The sequence below is a fragment of the Ornithodoros turicata genome, unplaced genomic scaffold (assembly GCF_037126465.1).
Source record: "Ornithodoros turicata isolate Travis unplaced genomic scaffold, ASM3712646v1 ctg00000858.1, whole genome shotgun sequence".
In the NCBI taxonomy this organism is placed as follows: domain Eukaryota; kingdom Metazoa; phylum Arthropoda; class Arachnida; order Ixodida; family Argasidae; genus Ornithodoros; species Ornithodoros turicata.
In genome coordinates, this window is record NW_026999407.1 from 998,132 (window position 1) to 1,023,242 (window position 25,111).

At 47.1% G+C, this 25,111-nt stretch overlaps 1 protein-coding gene across 2 annotated transcripts in view; it reads right to left on the bottom strand.

Annotated features, from left to right (window-relative positions):
- Positions 1-5,428: 5,428 nt before the first annotated feature.
- The window catches only part of LOC135375390 (thrombin inhibitor hemalin-like), a 30,252-nt gene continuing 10,569 nt past the window's right edge, over positions 5,429-25,111 (bottom strand). For both annotated transcript variants that reach the window (XM_064608110.1, XM_064608111.1), the window contains exons 4-7: positions 19,189-19,359; positions 12,918-13,094; positions 9,729-9,767; positions 5,429-5,484 (exon numbers count right to left, since the gene is read on the bottom strand). In XM_064608110.1, coding sequence (XP_064464180.1) covers positions 9,742-9,767; positions 12,918-13,094; positions 19,189-19,359 — 374 coding nt within the window. In that variant the 3' untranslated portion in view covers positions 5,429-5,484; positions 9,729-9,741. The remainder of the gene's footprint in view (positions 5,485-9,728; positions 9,768-12,917; positions 13,095-19,188; positions 19,360-25,111) is intronic.

Sequence of the window (25,111 nt, forward strand, 5' to 3'; positions counted from 1 at the left end):
AGTTACTGATGGTCGCACGGCTGACTCTTGATGGTGTGCGCTTTATCTGTTCACACCAGTTATTTGTCTACTGCAATCACGTTACACCTGAGAAGAAAATAACAAAACGGAAATCTCTGTATCTCGGGTTCAAAAACATATGTACCTGTAAATGTACACCTCAAGTACAACTTTTGCACGTATTTTGAAGTATGCTGTTGACAGACCGTTCTAGAACTGTTTCGGACGAAGTATTAAAACGTACGCGAGTCCAAACGAGTAGTATAAAGCTGTTCAACTCACCTGTATCCGTGCTTTCGTATACTCGTAACGGAAGAACCTGTAACTTGCTCGGTTTGCCGCCGTGTACGCAATTATTCCCTAAGGTATGGGTACAAACACTGCAGTCGGATCCCATTCTTTGGAAGCACACGCTGGTTCGCTGTTTCACATCGTGAAAACGGGTGAATTCGTCTTCGAAATAGTATCTCTGACGAACATAACCACACCAAGCAGACGCCACGTTTTCTTCCCGACTGACGGCCCTTGGGTGTGGCCACAAAGCTGTGGAGGGCCCTTGTGGGTGGTGTTGTCCCAGTGCGAGAGTGTATACTTCTTTCCGACAAGTTTAGAACGTGCGCCGCTCAAATTTCGCTCTACGTTGTCTCCCAAGGAACCACTTTGCTTGGATTTAAAGACACCTTCGACGTACGCGTCGATGGGCCATGCCTCGAGTGTCTGAAGACAACATCAGTTACAAGATCTACGGAATCCAAATGCGAATTTCCAGAGCTATTTTACGTTTGGGTTCTTGTAAAAGGCTATGAATAAAAGGTCACGGTACGACCAGAAGTCAGTCCAACAATAGCTAAACTGCTTCCACTACAGATACGCGACGACGTCCGAAGGGAGATCAAGAAAGTGTTGGATATGGACGTCATTGATGCTTCACCATGGAAGAAGAAGCTCATAGCTAGCGTTCTCAAAGGCTGCCGCGGAGTACTGCATTACCTCGACGACTTCGTTATATTTGGCAAAACCGAGTAAGAACAGGACAATCATCTTGGGCAAGTTTTGAAACGCATTTCCGATGCTGGCCGACGATTGAACGACAAATGCGTCTTCGGAGTCAAGGAGCTCTCCTTCGTTGGTCATACGGTCACCGAAGGGAAGCTTAAAGGGACTCTGACGAGAAGTTCAACAAATCTTTCATTTTCATCTATTACGAAGGTATAATATGCCTCCAAGCCACACGCGAAATATCTTGGCTCTGCGCGGCGGTGAAGTTTGCCAAACGGGGAGCTGAAAACCAGCTTGGCTTTTCTTCCTCAACTCGCGCAATCGGTACCTCTTTGTAGTGGATGTCCGCCAATTTCCGTGTGCGTGACGAAAACATGAGGTTCATGTTTCATTGGGTGCCCGGACCGGAAGTTCTGTTAGCGAATTTGTGAGAGCGCCGGCATCCGGAAAGCGATCTTCAATATATGGACGTCGAAGCTAGAAATGCGGAGCCTTCGAGCCCGGAACTTTTTTCTCACTTTTCTGCGATCGAGAAGGAAATTCTGTGTGCTGAACAGTTCTCGAGCTGCACTTTCGAAAAGTCGCCGATGCCGTAAATGCGAGCCAAAGTCAAAGCTCTACGAACATCGGTCAGACATGAAGCAAACAGGATCCTCGACAGCCAGGTAAGCGATGAGCTCTTTAACGCACATTGTGATCGAACGTGTAAACGTTCTAGCTGAAATTTCGTGTCCTGATATTTAATGCGCACTTGCTGTTTAAGGTGCCGGTGTGTCATATAATGCCGAAGGAGATCGAATGCTTGTACTGCAAGGAACCCGAAAGCGCAGCCGAATGACAACAATATGACAATCCACGAAGATTGCCAACTTATATGCCTCAGTACGACTGTCCTGAAGGTGGCATATTTTGAATTCCGTGGGCAGCGTGAGCCAATCAGAGTGACCATCTTCACAAGTAAGTCACATGTGGCCCTGCCGAGCGACGTTAAAATTTGGGCGCTCAATACTGGTTTGGTCATGCATTAAAGTCTCTAAAAACTCCAGTACAGGAAAGACTACACAAGACAGAACTGTGAATTGGAGAAAAGCAATATAGGCAACTGTGTAATTGTCTGTGTGCTGTGTCTTAAGGCACCTTTTTATGTATTGCCCTGCGCTTAGTTTTTTAGCGTAGGCTTTTAGCGATATTGTGTGTTCTTACTTTCGATTCACTGAAAAGTAAAAAAAACATGGTTTTTATACACGGTGTGTGCAGATAAATTGCAGTCGCTCTCAAGTATATGTGGAAATGCCACGACACACACCCTGTACTGTGACCGGTTAAGTATTTGCCTAAACTATATTTTCTGTACATCGCGTAGACGATATGGATGTAATGCATATCGCCAGTTTGCAAGGTGTTTTTACCATATGCTTGAGAAAAACAGGAACATGGTTATCCCAGCCTGCGCAGTGAACAGGATCTGGCGAGTCTTCCACACAGAAACTGCCACTGGCTTCGAGTAGCGGACACAGCGCTAGTGCTTTTTAATGAGTCTTGCGGTATGATAGATGAGCACTCCTTTCGTGACATTGTGTATCGTTGCTACACTGAACAATTTCTTGAGCAAGGCTGATGAACAAATGAAAAGTAGAGTCTGTCTTTCAAATATGCAGGTTCTTTGTAACTTATGCATTTGTTAAGAGACCCATGTTGATCTCCCCCTCATGTAATGCCCGCGAGGGCCTTTGAATAAATAAATATTAAAGCCAGGAAAAGATGTAACAGCTATTGTAATACCTGTCCTCTCAGAAGGTATGTTGTCACACTTTGCCTTATTGTGCGTAAAGCCTAATTCCACCTGTTACATGATCTCCACATCCTCAATCTTCAAAGCTGTACAAGGCTAAAGTAATCATGTACTGCATAAAAAAGGGAAGAAATTAAAAGCTGACACATCTAAAATCAACCAAACCCTAGTGCTTTCTCTGGGCTACTCATGTCTCTGTCCTGGATCAGATCCCTGTAGAAAACAGCTTTTCCGAGCTGCAGTGATTCATTCCCTTGGTTGGCCTGACTGTGAGGCAATACTCATCGGCTTGGTGGCAAGTGGGCTTGCATCTGGTAATGCGGTTTGGAATAAAAGGAGCAAGGAACATCTCTCTATGGTTTTAAGAAGGATATCAACATAACGTGTCAAGGCAAAGCATTTCATGTTGCTTTCAGTAAGTACAAGACTGCTCATAGAAGTTGCGACCATTCATGTTGGGAAAGCATGCTTAAGTTGCCTCAGACAGTGCATCCAGAACTGGGAGTCAGCTTCATAGAGAGTACCTTATGAGAGGAACAGCAACAGTGCCTAGTGAAGACACTCCAGGGATTTTGTGCAGGTTTATGGGGTCATGCCTTTTAACAGTTTTGGTAGAAAGCAGGGTGTGTGTAATACTGACCTCTGGTGCATGAGTTCTTGTTATCTACAATCAGGTACCCATGTTCTAGTAACCTGGAAAAGCCTTAGCTCTCTTACAGGCTAATGAATCTGAGTGTCTTTTGTGGAAACAGGTTGTAACGGTCTTTCTATACACCTTTCTTAGTTGCCCTAGCAAAATCAAATATGTAGTGCTGCACACAATCTCTAATGCTAGCACACTAATTGCCCTGAGTGTTCTCAGGCTCCTGAAATGGAGCTACCTCGTGCATACGCTGTGCCTTGTCGGCAAGAACATAAATCAGATTGCCTTTACTTTCGAAATTGATCCTTCAGTGCTTCACGTGACTGCAGGAACGGTGTTCCCTAAACGAAAGGCAATAAGAATGGCTTCTACAATGTAATGAGCCTTGTAAAACAACAAGTTTATTTTGAAATATAATCCAAATGCTGGGTGACGACCTCATAATGAAACAAAGTTTACTGGAAACACCGCGTAACACAACCAGTAAAAACAGAGCGTAAAGGTTTTGCCGGCTATCCAAGTGGCATCATCAGTACAACAGAGGCCAAAGACGAGCACATCAGCCTACTTATCTAAGAGGGCGTCATACACCTACAAAGCAACTTACTAGTGAAGTAATTGCGACCTTCCAGATCGATAAGTTAAACAAGTTCAAAGAGGTGTGCGAAAGCCAACCTTCTATCAGTCTTTATAAAAAAAGAGGTTGAGTTCCCCCGTAGGCTGCCCGCTTGATATGATACAATATGAAAGTGGTTGCCTGTATTTCATGTGCAGTGGAACAAATTTTCTTCCTAAGGAGGAAAGACAGGGTAGGCCATTGTGGTTAAGTCAGTCCACATTGCTGGTCAGCGCTTGTGCCCTATGCTTTCCCTCTTTGTCCTCTGTCTTTGCATGCTGTGTACAGTGCTGGACAAAAGTTTACGGAACGCGCGAGCGGCGTATTTTCTCTGGGCAGAGACACCCTAGCGGCGAGCGGAAGCGGGCGAGTTCACGCGTTCAGAGGGATGAAAGAGTGCGCTTGTGGCGACCTACCGTGGTAGTAGTGGTAACTTTGCTTTTGAGTGTAACGAACGCCAAAATGGCTTCGTTTTCGGTCTGCTGCACCGAGCGCGAGTGGAAGTCCCTCCGCTATCGGAGAGATAACAGGGCGCTAAGATGAACTGAGGTGACAACGGGCTGCAGTGCCTAGCTCTTTTTCTTTTTTTACGCCTCAGCGTAATGCAGCTGACATGGCCTGCGCAGAGCCCGGACTTAAACATCATCGAAAACGTCTGGGGCAGCCTGAAGAATAGGATGAGCAAGAGACAGACGCCTACAAGGAGCAAGGACGCACTCTGGGAATTTATAGAAGCAGAGTGGTCCTTGCTACGTGAAGACGTGGACCTTGTCCGTCGGCTATACGCTTCCCTTCCTGTGCGTATGGCCCCAGTTATTACTGCGAAAGGGGGCCGACAAAGTATTGAGACAGTATCGTCTCCCCCTGCCTCTTTTTTTGTGTGTGTCTTCAAGGGTATACGCTCTTTTCTTCTGTTTTTGTCTCATAAAAAAAAGAAAAAAGCTAGGCACTGCGAGCTCGTTGTCACCTCAATTCATCTTAGCGCACTGTTATCTCTCCGAGCGAGGAGACTTCCTTCCCGCGATAGCCTCTCGCGCTCAGTGCAGTAGACCGACCGCGGTATCTGTTCGAAATATCGGCGTTTCTCGTCCTGAGGCAATTCCCCTTCATCCATCATATACGATACATCTTCCTGCCTTAGAAAACAGGCCGTAGCCTTTGATGAATCAGGCCAACTCTCCTGAGTTAAATAACAATATATTTTGCAATCCGTAAACTTTCAGCCTTGCAACCTAGATATTATGGAGTTTTCTTCACCCGTGTTTTGAGCAGGAATAGCTTAGTAAACGCATGCGTCCACATTCAAACTACTTTAGACTGTGCTGACACTTGAGTCGCCACAGTGTGTTACTTAGTTGCGGAATTTCAAGTCGAGGAATTCATTCCAGTCATTTTGAGCTTTATTGCAAGAACCTTTTCTTTCCCCTCGTCAGCCTGCAAGAGAGAGAATAAAAACTTTAGGTTGCTGAGCACTAAAAAACAACTCTTTGCACTTGATATTTTTACGAAGCTGAAGAAACAAATTGTGAAACATGCAATTTGCGTTCCCATGATGCCGCTGACGACAAGATGGGATCTTTTCAAATGTGTCATCAAGGCTGTTTTCGGACGAGTGGAACATCCAGTTAACAGGGAGGTTTCTCTCTTTCCACCAATTTGAGGGCTGTACGCAGAAATAAATCTTTTAAAATAGAACATTAAAAAATCCACGCTTAAAGTTCCACCACTCAAAATCCATTTTCTGAAATAAACCGCTTAAAAATACACGGTCTCAATGTAAACGACGTAAAAATAAATCATGGTTAGGCTTAGCAAGGTAATGTTCCGTATGATAGTCTATGGGCGACACGATGTTCTTTTCCGCGGAACATGCTATTCTAATATTTCTTACTCATGTTTGTACTGTTACCAAGTACATTTCTCCTTCAAAGAACAACTTTGGATTTCTAAATATCTAGTTTAAAAGTGATGAGGATGCTGCGCGTATGAATATAAGACACACCCTCTTGACCCTTGAACCAGCTGAGAGCTCTGTGCACGAGGGTAACAGGCTGGGGGGGGGGGGGGCTAAGATGGTTATGGCGGTGTTGTGGACGGATTGCGTGGCGACGGTCATTCGCACTGGATGTTATTATGCCAGCGAGATATATATATATATATATATATATATATATATATATATAGCCGGCCAGGATACAATACCAATAAAATTCGCTAGCCGACCTACAGTCCTTTGCGAGGTGTCGTCGTTTGCCGCATTTGAAGCAGCAGCCGGACCGCTTGAGCAGGGGTAATGGGCAACTTACAATCTGCGGCGTGACGCTGGGAGGAGTCGCAGATGACACACTTGGAAATAAGTAACATCATCTTTAATAACATCATTAAAGACTGTTCCTCCATTAATATGTGATTGATAACATATTAATTCGCCCTGCTCTCCTCGTGCTAACGGATCGTCGTTCTCGTTGCACGCGACCTGTGATGCTTCGCCGCGTGTTCCGTGCCGTGTACGTCATCCACGGTCGCCCTCGCAGTCCCCCTTCAGGAAGTCGTAGTTTTCTTCTGTTTTATTGCACCTCCGCGTCTGATAAGGGAAGTGACGTGGCGGACCGTGGACAACGACCAGGATGGACACGCGCCTGGGGCACCCACTCCTCAGTTCTACCTGTGTCATCCTAGCGTGAGGCCCCGAACTACTATTTGTCTACTTTATTGGGCGTTCTGAATTCCACATGGACACAAACAGACGCAGCAGCCTTCTCGATGTTGTGAGAGACCTTGTGGACCTATGGAATAGCTGCAACATTTGACCGCAAGTTCATCCTGAAGGGCCCCAAGGGGAGCTCTGCGAGGCCTTGATCAACTGGGTGGAAAACACCGCAGCCTCAGGTCTCTGAACCTGTGACTGAAGGCTAGTCTGCACTATTTGTGTGCACGACTGCTTGAGAGCATTCCCTATGGCTGCTGTGCAGTGGTTTATCCAGAATCCCAAACGTGGAGGGGTGTTAGAAAAAATGGGGGGCATTATTAGAGTTACGTCATTAAAGCTTAACATATCATTACCGACAATTCCGACAAATCGGTTTTTAATCCGGCGGGTCTGAAAACCTCCTCCCCTCGGGCCTCGCTAATACCGAGACGAGCGCCTCCTTTTTTTCTTTTTGCAGTCGCATTTCGTCCCACCTCTCCCGTGTCTCGACTGGTCGCTCTCGCTAGCAGATGATTCTCGGTGGCATATAAAGTGTCCTCTGCAAGCTGGTGTCACGAGAGGCGAGGAGCCATGCACTCTCTTGCAAAGCAATTTTCTCAGTAAATTCGCACTCCCCGAGGGTGATATTTTGCGTGACAGTTCCTGAAGGTAGTATTCACGTGCACGTTCTAAGTCCATTCCATTCTCCTTTAAGGAGCCAGATAAATTTTCCAAGCAGTTCAGATTCACAGTAGAGGTGATAACTGTGTTACTGCGCCCTCGGTTGACCTCCTTTCCCTAGAGATAAGGTATGTTAATCGCCAAACCTAGAGTCACTACATAAGCTACGCTTCAGAGTATCGACACTGAGTTCCAAGAGCGAGCGTGCGCCATCTTGTTTCCGCGCCACGCTACCCACGCACATGTGCGGATTTTAGCACACTATGCCATCTATCGTGCGCGGGTGAAATGTTCCTTTCGTTTGCAAGCAGCAATTGACGGCCTTGAGCTCACCTTGACATCATCGGGATGCCGTGACATCTAGTTGACAATACATGGATTATCGCACAACAATCATACACGCTTCTCCATCCCATAGTGAGCATTACGTTAGCGGTCTTTGATCCTCAACTTGGGACGGTACCGGTGTGGTGCGAAAATAAGATGGCGCTCCTGCTCTCCCTTGGACCTCAGTGTCGATACTGCGAAGCCAAGCTTATTTAGTGACTCTAACCAAACCTTTTCTGGTGTTTTTCCTCTTTTCTTCGCTTCTGCTCTTACTGCCAATAAACTTGTAGTCAGTAAAAAAGTAGTCAGCGCTTCGTTTGTCAGCATCCGTCCTTGCGCTGTTTTCTCGTTTTACTATTTTACCGCACAGGGTAAGTACAAGTTGTGGGGAAGCCGATATAAGGGAGCGCGACATCGTTAAGGGGACAGACGGGACGTTTAACAGCAGACGACTGCTGTATTTCTACTGTTTTGAGCTGATAAGCCGTTTGGTTGGAGAGAAATTTTGTTATTGAGTTGGCACAGCGTTCCTTCACGGGCCGGACGGGCGACCCCGTGAGTGGGAATGGTTCCCACAATTGGCGCTCAACGTTTCTAAAGATATGCTCGTACGTTCGGTGACGGAGGGACAGAGTGAGCTTTGTTTTATAGGTAATTTTATTCTTTTGCGAATGGCTCAAAACACCGCCGTGCTGTTGTTCCGGTGCAAGTTGGCTTCCCTATCTTGGTGATAGGACAGCCGGAAACCCGCGGTATTTTTTTTTAATTTCCTTATCACCCGAGTCTCACGACTCCCGCACCACCGGAACGGGCGGGTAACGCGCCGTGTTCTTGAACTTGATCGTATGCCCGGCTGCGTGTGGAACCCAGTGGGTTGCTTAAATTAACTTTTTTGTTGTTGTTGTTAACGGGAGAAGCGGATTACGTTCCCTCCGTTCAAAATTGTTCAAAAATGTTTATTTTGAGTTTTACAGTTCTTTCACTAGCTGTCCAGGGCTTGCACGACGCCCAGCATGCACCTCGCGGCTATGGGTATGAGTCCCGCGACAAGGGGAGATGCCTCATTGACCGGCCACTTCGATCGGCCTCTTAGACGATGACCCGTTCTCTCAGGCCGTCAGGTCGATGGGGTTATGGTGTCTGCGGCGCCTTCCCACAGGACGTCTATGTTACGTTGCCTCCAGGGCCGTAATTTGACGATGTATTTGACGGTAGAGCAATGCGCAACAGAGCTGTGCACTATGAGGACGCAGCGCTTTGATGCTAGGTTTCTTTAGCCACCGAAAGCACAGCCGCGCGTACCGTTAGTGCCGACTTGCCCACAGAGTTGCTTTGACGCTGGAAATTTAAATATGAAATACTATGTTCCACTCGGAATTCGCATCGAATGCCTCGGTGTGAAGCACTCTGTTTTCGTGGAATTCCATTTTAGATTCGGAATTTCCATAGAATTCGCAATTACTCAGTTCCGTGCTCGAAAAACAAAACATATGCACGGCCTTATCGTCTTAGGATCAGTGACAGCCGATTCGCGGATTAATTTTAAAATTCCGAAAAATCCTTCACAGCTGTATTTTTCATTGGTTAACTATTCAAATTAGGGTCTTCACAGGAGGACAATGTACGGCGACGTCTTGGCCCACTACCATGGCGAATCCAGGGGGTCGTTGGGTGATTCCTCCAAATCATTAGGTTAAACATTACTTTCCCCTCCCCCGCTACGCGATTCGACAAACACACACATAAAATGAAGGCCCGGATCCGAAGCCTGCTCACGTCATTGAAGGTAACTCGCAGGGAACATCATGAGCAACGCACGGAACCCATGAAAACTAGCATTCTTAAAAGAGTGCGGTCACAATCGGCACAAAAGAAAACCTATTCCATGCATCATTCAGTTGTAGGGTTCCAGGTGTTGCAACTAATCTCGTCAATTTTTTTAGTCAATTCGAGAACACAATTGACACGTTGCAATGCTTACCATGTGCAGAAGGTTACTCACTCAGCTCATCTGGATTTCCTGCGTAGAATGTAGCCGTAAGTTAGTATTGGTCTTCATGGTGGTAGGAAAATTTAATACGACGTGGAACGGTCAGTACATGGACAGCGCCTCGAGAACAATATTTACAATCTATGAGCCATGAGTCTATGAGGAGCGATATATACATTGCTACGCTCCATGATACAAGAGGGATATGCGCACTGTTTACACTCGATGGAGCATGAGACGAGTGATGGGAGGGGTACTGTTCACGGAGGAACACCTTGAACAGATACGCACCAAAAGCGAAGGGTGGAACCGCCACCGCTGCAGAAACTCGTCGCCGCAGAGTGCAAAGAGCTCTTGTTGCAAGCTATTAGTCACGAGAATGGGGAGTTGTAGAACCAGCAGGAAAACGGAGATGTTCCGCCGCCGTTGAGCGACAGCCTTGCAACGGGCCTCCCGCAACACTGCAGCGCCACACGCGGTGACTAGCACACTCAGCCTTTTTGGGCGCCTTTGGTCACACCGCTCGGGACAGAGCACATTCGTGCAACGCCTAACCAAGTGCCAGAAGATGCGGGAAATTCGCCACTCGAATAGCACATGGTAGTTCGTTTCTGCCCTGCCGCCGTACGGGCAGGCCTCAGTTGATGTCATGTCCCACGCATGCAGCCGGTCGCGTGTGGGAAGTATCCGCCAGGCAAAGGACCAAATGATGTCGCGCAGTTGACCAGGAAGCCACGGGCCGACGAACGATGTCCAAGAGATGCCTGAAGCATAGTCCACCCGTCTTCTAAGGCTCTCAGTGGTTGCGGCAGAGTCCAGCAAAACTAGTTTGGTCATCGTTGAAGGCGAAGTGGATTGCAAACTGGAAGCATCGGGGAGCAGAGACGAGACCTTCTTATAGTAAGCCCGAACTGCCACATGAAATCGGTGAGGAGCTGCACGATGGCCTTGTTGGAGAGCGTCCCACCAGAGGACGACCAAGACTTTAGTTGGAGAGTCCGCCGCATCGAGAATTCGCAGTGTGGTGCTGAGCGCAATGCCCCGGTTCATCAGCCGAACATCGGGCAGGTTGACTCCGCCAGCAGACTCCGGGAACGAAAGCATGGTTCGTGAGACTGGTGCCCTTCGCTTCTTCCAGAAGAACGGCGAGAGGCATGAATGGATGCGCGTCACAGCAGCGTGTGGGGCGATCGAAACATGACTCAGATGCCACACAGCAGAACACTACGCACCAGATAGGACCGCTCGCGATACGATAGTTCATAGTGGTTTGCAGACTCACATTTCACTTGCACCTCTTCGAGGGCTGCTGACCATTTGTCAGCAGTTGGCCCGCGTGTGTTAAACACCACACAAAGTATCTTAAGCGATGAGGCGCACACGAACGGCAATGGCATATACTGCGCCGGACTACCGAGCGGCATACACTTGGTCTTCTGATAATTCAACGCTCCTCCAGAGACAGCCGCTTAGGATTCGTATACGCGCATAACCTCGGCTGCTGCGCCTTCGTCAAGCAGAAGCGAGGTTATATCATCCGCATATGGCGGCCACTTTCCATTCCCCAGAGGAGGGGTGGGGAAAGCCACGAATTCGCTCAGCTGTGTCGATGTTCCACAGTAGGGGATCGATTGCCAAGATGAACAACGCTGGCGAAAGAGGACAACCTTGCCGCACACCTATAGACACCGGAAACTGTCCGCTGGATGAGGTACAGGCTGCTCTGGTGATTACTGTACAATTTCTTGATGATACCCCCTCCGGGAAACCGTACACCTCCAGCACAGTGAACATGTAGCTGTGGGCGACACGATCGAATGCCTTCTTTTGGTCGAGAGACAACAGGCACCGTTGGGAACGGTCGGGGCCCCGTAGTGCAAGGCATCCCGCAGACCGGATAAGGTGTCGTACACGTCGCATGTGGGTACACGTACACGTGGGTCGTACACGCCGTATGTGGGTAAGCAGTGCTTTTTTTCTTCGACGACACTCCTTTCAGCCACTGTGATTCCTTCTCAGTGTGGCAACAACCTATGCACTACAAAGGAACGAACCCGAAACGATTGTACACGTCACAGAGTTTTACCCTTGTAGCAGCAAGCCACGAGAACAGCGTTTGATGGCCACGAGTGGAACGTCACAACGATCTCGCTTGCTTGATGGTTCGCGCAAAACGTGCTGGACAGATAAGGTAGCCGGTCACACCCCTATTGATTGTGTGATTTGTTGATTGATCTTTGATATGAGGACAAAATGGCTCTCTGGGATATATTGTTCCCAATTGGGAGTGAAGAGTGACGGCCAATCGAAAACCGCTTCGGACAAGAGAGCAGACTTAACATGCACGGCTTGCAGTGCCAACTGAGCAAGGAAAAGACGTGTCTTAAATGGGTGTCTTCTCCAAAGTAAATATAAACTGGTAGCGAAATCCAGCAAAAAACCATGTCACGCCTATCGACACGGCCATCTTCATGATGCGCGAGCGATCCTGGGTATTGGTAGTAGAAGTACAATATTGTAAACAAAAAAATATTTACGACATGTGTAAGGTCAGTTTCCCCCGAGCCATGCCCAGGTGGTTTCAAAAGATGTTTTGTCCCATGCTCACTAGCCACCTGAGGCATAAGTAGCCAGACACGCACATTATCTAAGCTATTGCTAAGCTAAATTCCTTTTAACTTCTGGCACCTGTGTCATTGAAATGTTGTATAACATACCCTATACCTTCATGACCAGCTGCCAGTTTCGTGATGTACTGTAATGGATGCCCATTCTCTATTAGGGGATTAAAAGAGTCAGCTATACCATGATAGCAGGCAATGTATTTTGTAATGGGATGGGATTACTCTTACATGTGCTATTTCTGTTTCTGGCAAGAGACGTCACGTTGATTTTGCGAATTTTGGAGTTCAACTCAAGAAAGTAAATTTCTTGGAATTGGAAAGTAATAAAATTATTTCAGTACGTGGCAAAGGTTACCTACAGATGAATGTTGTCGATTACGTATTTTTTCGTAGGATGCTTTTCTTACGAACATTTCTTGGCATGGTTACTGCAACACCCTGTGCGGGTACTCGTAGCTTATCACGATGTGTTTTCCTATCGCGTGTGGTGCCCTTTTCACCAGACCACTCTCCCCCCAAAAAATGAAAGATATCGTCAAGCGACGATTGCATTTACCTTCGCAAGCAATGATACACTCATCCTTCGTCTCGAAGTTGTTCCCGTTTCCTTGACAACCGCCGTAGATGAATTCCTTGCAGCTTTTCGTTTCGGGGTCGAAGTAAAACATCTGGAAGTTTCCCTTGCAGGGTCCTTTATCTGGGCTTAGATCACAAATGTCAATTGTGCGTTTTCCTGTGTGGAAGAGGGGACACATCGTCACGGATAATGATACTCGTACGTATTTCACGAATGTGTTTTATCCTGTTTTTGCTGATTACACACATTCTGTACTCATTTCATTTATATTATTTTATGTGCTCACAAACGGCCCTAGAGCCTTCATAATGGTGCAAAGAAAAACAATAAAACATATGCACATTTGCAACAACGTAAATTTACTTAGCAAAAACTGGTCAAGAGCATTTTGAATTTTTTGACATTTGAGAAAAAGCGATCAACAACGTGTACTTTATTAAATAAACGTTGGAAACGTATTATTGGATTCAGTAAATTCACTTCAAGCACTTCGACAATCTGATAATGTCCAGTTATCTAGCGGGATAGCTCGGGTCACGCATTCACAATCAAGAATACCATGCGCACACTTGTAGAGGAAGACACACGAGTTTTTCGTCCAAAGTCCAACGACTCCACATCACAGCGATTTAGAATTCTCAAGTATTTATATAGAAACGTCTTCGGAAATACCTATCGTAATAGATTCGTACGAATAAACGGTGTACATCCTCGATTTTAGATGCTAGAACTAGACCCATTCTGTTCAACACTATGGAGCATTATTCGAACCTCGGGATACCGAGAGAACGGAACAATCTTATAAAACAATGGGGATCACTGAACCCACCAGTGATTCTTGCGATAAGGCCAAAAACCGAGAAAGAATTGACAATGTGATTAACATGTTCCGCAAAGTTTAATTGCGCAAATGTGGAAAGGGTGACTGCTGTTTATCCTGTCTTAGCAGATTATGTACTCTTACAGACATTATGTAAACTGGTGACAGGTGACGGAATCTTGTAGCAGTTTTTCTACGATGTAAGCATTAGAAAGGAACTTTGCGAACCGCAAGGAATGTCTGACAGTGTGTATGTCAAATGTGTGAAAGTGTGACCGATACAAGCTATGGGCCAAAGAACAGATACTGAAAAAGCGCCATAGAATGCAAGACAGCCTTAATCCAGATCTCCGTGCGGACGACGCAAACGCCTGTCGGAGTATTTTGAGAATAGACGTTGACGCATACGATTTTATTTTCCACAAATTGAAGCGAATCTCGAACCTGAACAGGCGCGATAGCGTGCCGACAAGTGATACACTGACGATGACGCTGCGATATCGAGCTACACTAATTAATTAAATTAAATCGATTCAATTTTTATTTTCCTTTCGGTTGGATGCGTACCTTCCAATTATTATGTTTTTATACGTGTATTGGAAAGGTATACAAGCGAACGATTATGTGTAGTCAAGGTTTCTCCAGCGAAAGAAATATCCGCGTTTATAAAACTCACGCTTTGTATTCCGTGTCTGTTTCGCCTCACGGAGAGAAAAATCATCCTATGCATCCCTGCATTGTAGGCATCCATCTACGCATAATTGTTCCGAAGCTGCTCCGCTGGTGTGTCGTTGCACCACTTTCGCGGTAAAGCCAAGCATCCTTGGCGTTCCAATTCAGAATTGGCCAGAGTACAGCGAATGCCGTTGTATGCAGATCAATCCTGATGAAATAAAAAGCATACGCGATGCGTCACCTTCTCCCTCTGCGGTCGGTCGTCAGAATCTCTGCCGGGAGGACAAGATATCCGGCTTCCTCTGAGCTGACTGCCGCGTCGGAGACCAGAAAGTGGTGACGAGGCAAAAAGCGCCCGTCACGTGGCACCAGAGAGCGGTGACGGAGAGAGCTGAGCGTCAGTCGGCAGAAAACTGGCTCGTGTGAATACACGGTTACAGACATTATGTATACTGATGAAGCAGGTGACGGAATCTTGTTGCAGTTTTTCTTTGATGTAAGCATGAGAAAGGATCATGCGTCCACTTTGCGAACCGCAAGGAATGTCCGACAGTGTGTGTGACACAAGCGAACGTCGTGATTCTTAGCAAGAAGGTCGCGAATCTCTTGGACACCGAACGTCTTGAGAGTCCATTTGTTCCACTAAAACCTGCTTGTGCCACATTGTATTCCCGCAACAACTCAATATGACGCGGTGTGCAATTAATGTCAATATGATATTAGAGACAGGATGACGTCAATATTGAAACGTGGCTGTCGCCGAAAGAGCGACGGGAATCGAAGCACACACCGCTCATTTGCGGGTCGAGTGCGCTAACCAGTACACTAGACTGACACGGCTTGTTGACGACTTCACTAGGGGCCTCATTCAACGAATGGGACTCTTCACGGTATCTCCTACATGGCGAACAAGAAAATCGAGAGACAAGACGAGACAACAGAAATACTTTCTCAGACGCTTTTTCTTGTTCGCCACGTACCAGCTTACCAGTGTTTTCGCAATGTTTTTCAGCTTTACCATTCTAGTAGGGAATGCATTCCGCAATGGAATGGGGAAATTCAACATGCCCTTTCAGTTCGAAAGAACAAAAAGGAAACGTGAAGCTGAGTTTGCTAATTTCGGAGTTAGGCGGGCGTACGATACTGTCAGCCACGCTTCTGTCCTCCATGGTCTTGTTGATGCCGCCCTGCCTTCCAGAGCTCTCTCATGGCTTACTGATTTCCTTCATGGACGGGAACTGTTCGTCCGCACAAGCCAGGGGGTTACAGACTTTGTCGAGTTGACCAATTGGGTGCCCCAGGGGAATGTTCTGGGCCCCATCTTATTTAACATTGTTATGGCTGGCCTTCGAGGTTGCGTCGGCAGGAAAGTGGCTATCTCCATCTATGCTGATGACATTTGTATCTGGACTAGCGGTAAATCCCGTCCTGCCCTCCAGCGACGCCTCCAACTCGCTCTCGGTGCTATCCAGCAGTACCTGTCACTGGCGGACTTAGACATATCGACGGAAAAGACAGTAATACTCTCTTTTACAAGGCGGAACATGAGGCCCTTCCAGCTTTCCGTTGCAGGCATACCGTTGAAGCACGTGTCTCATCATAGGTTCCTCGGTTTCACTGTTGATGCTAGGCTCTCTTGGCGGAAGCATATTCCCAGTAAACCACAAACATCTATTAGACATACCAGAAAGATCCAAACATCTAAGACATTTGTGATGTCTAGTAGACATCCGCGTATGTCCAGCTAACGTGGAATGGATGTACTATGGATCGTCAGAAGCTCATCCATAACTGTATGAATGGATATCCTCTGGATGTAACAGGTGGACATTTGTCATATCCGGTGGACGTGCCCGTGAGGCATTGCGACATCTAATATACGTCCAATCAATGTTCCTACCGGATTAACATACGATAATATAGACGTGTGTTTACGACACGTTGTTTCGACTATCAATTCAATAGTAATTTTTACGTATAGCGCTTGTAGAAAACAAATCTATCTTGCGAGAACGTAAGAAATTGGAGAACGAGTAAAAGCAAGTTTTTCGATTTGTTCGCCTCCTGCTCTCTGCAAAGTATCTACGTAGCACTCTTCCACCAACACAGGAAAACTGTCAGTTTGACAGCTCCACTCAGTAAGTAACCTCATCATAGACAATAGCCTGAATTACAAACACAATATTTGTTAGCAAGGAATACCAGAAATGTTAGCGAGCAGTTTGACTCATTGCAGACGTACGAATTAATTGCAGAAACACATCCTCGTCACCGTTACAAACGTTTTCGGCCCCACTACACTTAACAAACATCCCGCAACTATTGGTATTTTAGTATATGTTCCATCCAGTACGCCAATAGAGGCTACTGAGAAATGCCTAAGCCGTGTCGGGTGGGGTACGGCCACGGTTACGGCATTTGCGCTGTTCATGCACACAAAATAGCTGAAAAAGTTGATTTGCAATCTGATCTATATGTTGTCGTATGTTAATCCGGCAAGAACTTCGATAGGACGTATATTAGACGTTGCAATGCCTCACAAGCACGTCCAATGGATGTGCAAATGTCTAGCTGTTACATCCAGAAGATATCCATCTATACAGTTATGGATGAGCTTCCGACGATCCATAGTACATCCATTCCACGTTAGCTGGACATATCCGGATGTCTACTAGATATCCAAATACCCACAGTGTACCATCCTCTAGATGTCCATTAGACGTTCGTGGTTTACTGGGTTGCAAGCTTGGAGATCAAGATCCACCGTTGGATTGCAGTGGTACGTCGCTTGACAGGCATGAGATGGGGCAGTGACACGAGATCTCTGTTGGCCGTCCACAGGGCTTTGGCTCGAGGGTCCCTCGCGTATAATTTGCCGGTGCTTAATGGCCTGCCGACATCTTCAGATCATAAGCTGCAGTGCCTCCTGGCGCGAAGCCTTCGTGTGTGCCTCGGCGTCCCCCGAGCAGCAGAGACCCGAGCAGTTATTGCTGAAACGAGGGACAACCCGCTCGATGTTCTTCGCTACAGTGAGACTTGCCGACTTTTCCTCCGCCTTTTATCCCATCATCGGCGGCACCCGCCCCTATCGAAGATCTTGAGGCGCAAGCACTGCAAGGTCCGCTCGGTGATGACTCAGCTGAAGCCTAGCGTCCCGCGTTTCGTAGTGAAGACAGTGGCTCCCAGTGCCCCTCTATGGTCTCTGTCAAGCCCAGTCACCCGCCTAACTGTTCCTGGCCTGCGTGGAAGGAAAAGGGATACAGCCCCGTGTGTCGCCAAGCAGCTTACCCTGGGCATGATGAACGACAACTACATGTTGTCAACGTCAGTTTTCACTGACGGGTCGTCTACTCGAGGTGGATGGTCCTCGGCATTTGTCATTCCATCTCAGTCAGTCTCCTGTGGTCACCGCCTTTCTCACAGAACATCGTCTACGTGTGCCGAGCTTTACGCCATTCTATTTGCTATGCAAAAAACATCAGCCACTCCAGCTCAGCCCTGGGTCGTCTTTACAAACTCAAGACCGTCGCAGCAGTATGTGGCCAACTTGGGGATACGTGGATCCCTCGGTCCTGTTGTCTTTGACATCGTGCAAGCTTATAAGAAGGCGACCATTGCAGGGCACACTGTAGTATTGCAGTGGATCCCCGGACCTGTCGGTATCAGCGGCAACGAAGAAACAGAGAGAGCCGCATTGAGCGCCCATCAGCACGCTGCTTTTTCCCCGATAATGATGTCGTCGGGCGACCGAAGACACCTCCTCTCAACACTCACCAGCCCCAAGATGCAGGCTCAGTGGGAACACGACATAGCTCACTCCCTTCTCTCTGATGTAGACCCCACGCTTTCCCTCGTCCTTCCTCCGCGACTACCGCGCCCCTTAACTGCTCTCTTCCACCGCATGAGGCTCAACGTTGCCTTTACACCTGCCTTTCAACACCGTCTCGGCTCCACCTCGTCTTCCCTCTGCCCCACTTGTGGAGTACACGGCGACCTCAGCCACGTCATCCTGGCTTGTGGGCAATATCACCACGAGCGTGCACTATTGGAAGTCTCTATGCAACGCATTGACAAGCGGCCGTTCAACCTAGCGAAGATCCTCGGTCCGTGGTCGAACGCTGCCCACTAGATGCAGGGCCTTCGTCTTCTGGCGGAGTACTTGCGTTCCACCGGTCTGGCGACGGCTCTTTGGAAGCCCCCATCGTCATCCCTTCATCCTCTCCCAACGCGAAATAGGGCAGTGTACCGCCTCAGCGGCGGTGAATCGGCCACCCCATCACCATCCAATGTATGTGTGCGTGTGTGTATGTGTGTCAATTTCTCACGGCTTCAAATGGATAAAAGTGCTGTACAAAAGATCCCCCCAGATAAGTAACGCTTCAAACGAGTGACGTTTTTATTGTGACGTTTTCATACGTTAGGTGATGCACACGCAATCTTCTATTTTCTTCGTGCGCGAATTAGCCACTTCCAATTATTACTCTTCGTTTTACGCATTTATTCGCTTCAGCTACTTCCTTTTTTTAACTTCTCTCAATTTGAAGAACCAGAAAGATGCAGAGCGGTTCTAGAAATAAACAGCCGTTTCCGTACTTCCTACAACAGTGATTCCCAAACTGGAAGTACGGAAACGGCTGTTTATTTCTAGAACCGCTCTGCACCTTTCTGGTTCTGGTCGTGACAAGTTCGGGGGGGGGGGGGGGGGCAGCACACAAATTAACGAATTGGCATAATTGTCATAACATGAGGCCTTACTTCCGCAAGTAGCGTCGCACATCTCGAAAGTCGCGAAGTTGTTTTCGTTTCCATGGCAACCACTGTAGCCGAACGCATCGCAGTTCCTGTTCTGAAGGTCGTAATAGAACCTGTACTCGAAGTCGGCGCACGGTCCTTGTTCTTTCGGCAGCTCACAGATAGAAGGATTATCTGCAGTACAACAACATCAGTACAACATGGCTATTCATGGCAAGTTACATGCATGTCGGATGGGAGTCAACACCACCCACATAATAAATAAAACTGTCTCGCTCATCGACGAGACGTGGTTTAAGAGTCCGTCCATCACAATCATGCTTTCATGCCATCCTCTCATTTTTCCCCAATAGCAATGGGGTAGCATTCTGCTCAATGAGCGGAAGTCATCCCCATATCATCGTCATCATGTATTTCTCTCTCTCTCTCTCTCTCTCATGCTTTCATGCGAAAAGCCATGGGAAGGAGCTATCATCAACCACAAGGGCAGGAGACTCTTGGCCGGAGACTTTCTTTGCTTAGAATGATTAGGAAATATATTTTCTTCCACAAAATAATCATATTGATGTGTGTTCAAGTTTACTTATTGTAAATTTTTCGTTAATTCCATCGTATTTTCATCTTTCATTCACATATTTGTAAAGTATTGAGCGATTACGTGAAATTTCGACACAAAGAATGCCTGCCTTCACCGTGGAAGGAAAGTGGCTGGGACTTGCAAATACGTCTGTGTTGTGGTTCAGCTTTGTAGTTCAGTTGTGAGAAAAAACATATCCTTTAATGTGTCCTTACCATTCAATATGAGATGTGGTATACAGTTGACACGGCAGTATACACGTGTTAACAAAACAGTTTGATACACTCTAAAAACGAGTGACACGTGACTGACGCCTAAAATAGGTTTGACACTTTTGTGTGCGTGAAAGCGAGCATTGAAAAAGTATCACAGCACAAGCTTAGGCTCTGCAACGATCACAGCCGTATTTACGAGTGCTATGCGGGGTTACAACCGTTGCTGGTTACACATCTTTGGAAAAGTGAGGATTTTTTTTTTTTTTTCATTTCTTCATCTGCGAAGGGCAGCGGCAGTTCGAGCAACGAACGCGCACGCGGTTAATTAGGTCAGGTTTTTCATGCGGGTTTCTACGAGTGCTCGGACGTTGACCTTGTCGCAACCCGCCGAGGGATATGCTTACATGAGAATGAACACTTGGCATCTTCTGTGCCCGTCGACCATGGGTTTATCGGTGAGTTTCTAATATAATTTCCTTATGAGCGTAACCGAGAGCAGAGTTACGATAATTACGTGTCTCTTCGGATAAATGTAAACGCAAATGGTTTCTATGCAGACCAAGTAATTCACTTTGTGCGCAATCGCATTTGCATTAATGTGTGAAACATAACTTTATGCACTACCTTCCATATCAGTAATGTAGCTGCACCCATAGTAAACCCATGAATACCCAATAAGTCGTTAACGCGCGTAAATACTTTTGAGATAGCACGTCGCACGAGTTAAGAACAGATAAACATGCGTTTGAGAAGTTTCCCTCTCTTGCGGCTTCTCCCCGGCCAGCGCGGTGAGTGCGCTATGCAGGTAAAAAAGAAGGCGAAGCACACAACGTCTGCAAAACCTTGAGACTTGTCTTGCTTTTTCCGTTCCACTTTTCTTTTTCATCGGTTCCGTGTTTTCATGCAAGCTCTACTAATTTACTACGGAGAGCCACTGTCACTCCTTCTGGTGCTCGGCTTGTTCTCATCCTGTTTTCACATCAACGCTGCCACCTAGGCAGACGTCAGTAATTATTTGCTTCATTATTCTTCCCGACATCAAATCAGGTTCCCTAATTTATTTACGCTTTGTTTTAGAAGGGCTGCACGCAATGCCCTCACTACATGAAAACAACAAATAAATCGTGACTATGACATGTGACTACATCACAGGCTAGCCTATTGTATAGGTTTTCTTTCGTGCATCCGTTAACGGTCATTTTGTACCTATTACCTCGCACACAATGTGACGTGCATTAACTGGTTGGGACCTTGTCCAGTTAAATGTGTATGATCCGAACATGCTACTTTACACTAGTGTTGCTTTGAACGTCGGCGACCCATCTCTGACGTCAATAGTCAGTTCAGCACAGTTGCCATATCGTGACACTTTCGGACCTGTGACATTTCGCGCACGTGAAGCGTAACGTTTGCAAACAGAAATCCTGTACATGAAATATGGCACTCACCGAAAAAGACTGACAGCGGAGAGATTTCAACCACCATTAGGGAATAGCAAGCCTACACCGTGGCTAACCTTTCCCTTCTTTTTTTACGTTGTATTAAACATACCCCCCTCCCCTCAACCACGCATCTCTCGATTACCGTTCAAGCGCCTTGACCAATTCGACCACGCTGGCATCCGCTTTCCGACGACATGTCTGGGAGGTTGCGTCGTGTTTGTCCCTTTGTATGTTCCACGCTCAGAACAATTATTTTCCCACAAATGTTGTGACGCAACCATCAATATCACACACTTCACCGAAGTGTCACTTTTTCTATATATTTTTTTTTCACAAAAAGTGGTACTGTGTTAAGAGTGTATGATGTGCGCATTTGTCGTGACGACAAACCCAACAGATGTACTCTCAAAATACTTTTGTTCATTCATACGTGAAATGATTGACAAATATTTGCATATAGTGCTCGTAGACGGCTAAAATGGCATTCGAACGCAGTGATACGAGCTGTGGGTGATGGAAAATCAGGGTCGATCCATTGGTGGATCCGACGGAAATGGCATTAAAACTTGAAAACCCTTTGGGAACTCCCCTACACAACGCTAAAGCAAGGCAGCATCCGCAGACAAACGTGCCTTTCGGGCTTCCTCCGATTGAGCTTGGCGGCGCCGTCTCGCAGCCTCGACCTTCGTTCGCCGCCGCTCCTTCGCACAGCTTTCATACCCCATGGCGTGCCCACGCAGATATTTCTGAACCTGTCGACCCACCACAGCAGCAGACGAGCACCGCGTCGCGCTCTCCAAATGCCCTTTCCTTCCATCTGCACTCACCGCACATGCCCGCCGCGCCTACAGACAGACCACGCCGCGATCGTTGCGTTACGAGAACTCTAATGCTAACGCATTAAAAGAGCAGTCTAAGACCGTGAAAGGTTTCTGATCGTGATAGACTGTCCAATCACTAAATAAAGTTTTCACGCAAGAAAAATAAGCGTAGCAGAAAAATATCGCGCGCAGCAGTCGATTGGTTCTCACGAGTGCGGAGAGCTCTCTCCTACTCTTGTGGAAGACAAGTGAGAAATGACGGGCACCTCCGTCACGATGTGACGTTGTACGTTGCGTCCACTCCTAGGGCTCGCAAGTGACCTCGGCTGCGATCTGACACCGACAATTGTCAAGGTGACGGCGGGCGCCTTTCGCGCGCTTTGTTTTGCCGAGAGGCACATGCGCATCAGAAACGCTTCTCTTCTTTATTTCTTTTTTTTTTCTTTTTACAGAACATGGCGGCGGGACATCGGTTGTCTGATCAGTCCGCCGACAGTGAACTTTCTTCGATTCTTTTCGGTTGCACGGCAAAGACACGCAGCGCAACGAAATCGGGAACTCGCGTGTGGATTCAGGTCAGCACTCCTCCAAAAGGGAATGGGGACGTGCAGGTGGAGTGCGAGTGGAAGTTGCGATCGTTGAACTAGTTCAATAAGTTGCAAACAGAAAGAACGCACTTTGTTTTTCTTGTTTTCCAGGAACGAATACGAGGTGAGTCGCGTCATATTGCATGGCTTCGCGAACAGCACGAACCGCCACCCTGCGTATCGCCTCATGTGAGACGCTGGCACTTTTCGTTAGTTGGAGACGTATATAATAAAGAAAAAACAATGACTATAGGACACACGATCGCGTTGCTGTTATGAGCGTAATGTTTTATTGTTCGTTTTCACCTCTATTTTATGCCTCAAACTAGAGCCCTGCCCGGATGAGGTTTTTGGCATCCGCATCCGACCCGCATCTACGCACACGTTACCGCATCCGCACCATACACAACAGTTTACATCCGCATCCGATCCGCTGAGCGAAACGCACCATCCGCATCCGATCCGCAAAAATCCGCACGTTTCGAAAGACGCGTAAAGACCGCCGGAAGCATGTTGGTATAATTTCGGATGCCTCCATGCTGTCACGAAAGGACTCAGTCATGACGACAAGCAAAGGTAAACCTTTCAACAAACGCGATATCGAGAGACTTCTGGAACGCGTGGAACGCTACCTCGTCGGCGCTCGCGCGGTTCGAGACGCCTGAATGCCTCCTCTCCCGTCTTGGCGCCGTGCATGGTCAAAGACGAACCAGAGCATGCGCTCGCTGTCGGCTGTCGGCGCGCAATACAAATAAATTGCGGGTGGAAAAATGACAGCACGCGGTATATCCGCATCCGATCCGCTACCGATCCGCTGCCTTCGTATCCGCATCCGATCCGCATCCGACCTCGAGCCATCCGAATCCGATCCGCACACCGCAGGAAGTGCTAAATTTTCATCCGAATCCGCAAGTATATTGCGGATATCCGCGGATATCCGCTTCCATCCGCGGATGGTGCAGGGCTCTACCTCAAACCAACAGAACATACTGAGCGGCTGTCAACAAGGAGCATGCCGCGCCCGAAGCAGACGAATTTTCCGTAGCCAATGAGAGCACTTTTAACGTTTGACGTCACAGTCAATGAGGAGTGGCTCGTGGCTCGAGCGCGCGAGCTTCGCGTCACGGGAGCGATTTTATAAATCGAATTGCGTCGTAACAAAACATTGTTCTGCCGAAATATTTTACGACAATGATTTTTACACGCTGCTTGACAAATTAAGAACGGTTTTCAGCCATTCAAATTTCCTTTCCATGCTCCTTTAATAAGCACGTTGTTAATGGAAGAGTCGCCGAGGCTGTTCTTCTTCTGGATATATTATTATGCATGTTCGCCCCGCTCCTTCCAGCACTCCATACGTCCACTTCTGTACGGCCCTCATAGCCGCAGTTGCTTCGCGACACGAACACGAAATTAAAATAGTTTGCATATTGTTAACAATATTGTCAAATATCATATTATTAGTCATAGATAAATAAGCAACAAGACCCGTAACACGAAATAAGTAGTCTTTCTTCACGGAATCTACAGAATATATGCATCAATTCTAATACGTTTCTAGTTGCTTCGCGGCGCTAACACGGAATTTAAAAAAAAAATACGTTTCTCCTTTTCTTGGAGTATCACGTGAGAACAGGCAGGCGTTTCAGCTTTTCTGCTGCGGGTTGCTTGCATTGTCTCTCTTAGCCTTAGAAAGTCAAGGGACGGAGGGTGCAGCATTTTTAGTAGCCTCATTTTTTCCCTGATTCATATATCTATCCTACTGATGCATGGTGCGCTGACACCTGACAGCTGTCTACCGGGTGTTTCACGGAAATCCCCTAGCTGAATATATCAGAAACGGCTGACGCTGTGAAAAACTTTATTTTTCGTAAACATCCTCGAGACATCGGCCAACAGTGGTTGGCTCATTAATTAAATAATACTTAACTTTTTTGTTTTACTTCGAATGCTTTCGGCACGTGTATAGTGAGCGGGAACTTCAGCGAAAAATATTCCAGAAAAAAAAAAGGCTCGCGTCCTCACTTAATGATATTTTTTGTAATTAATTTGTTCATATTTCTTGCACGGAGTAGCGCAGCAATGCGTTTTTCGTTCAGCTATCCGGCTCCCAATTCCGAGCCCATCCGGATAGTCCACACACGGGGTTAACGGAACATTGGGAATATCCGCAAGAGACGGCTAGGTCTGCCTGTGTCGTATCCACAACACCGTTGAGAATGTTTCACAGCACTTCAACATCGCGCACAATCATGGATTTTCTCAGCACCCCCACCGCATCCCC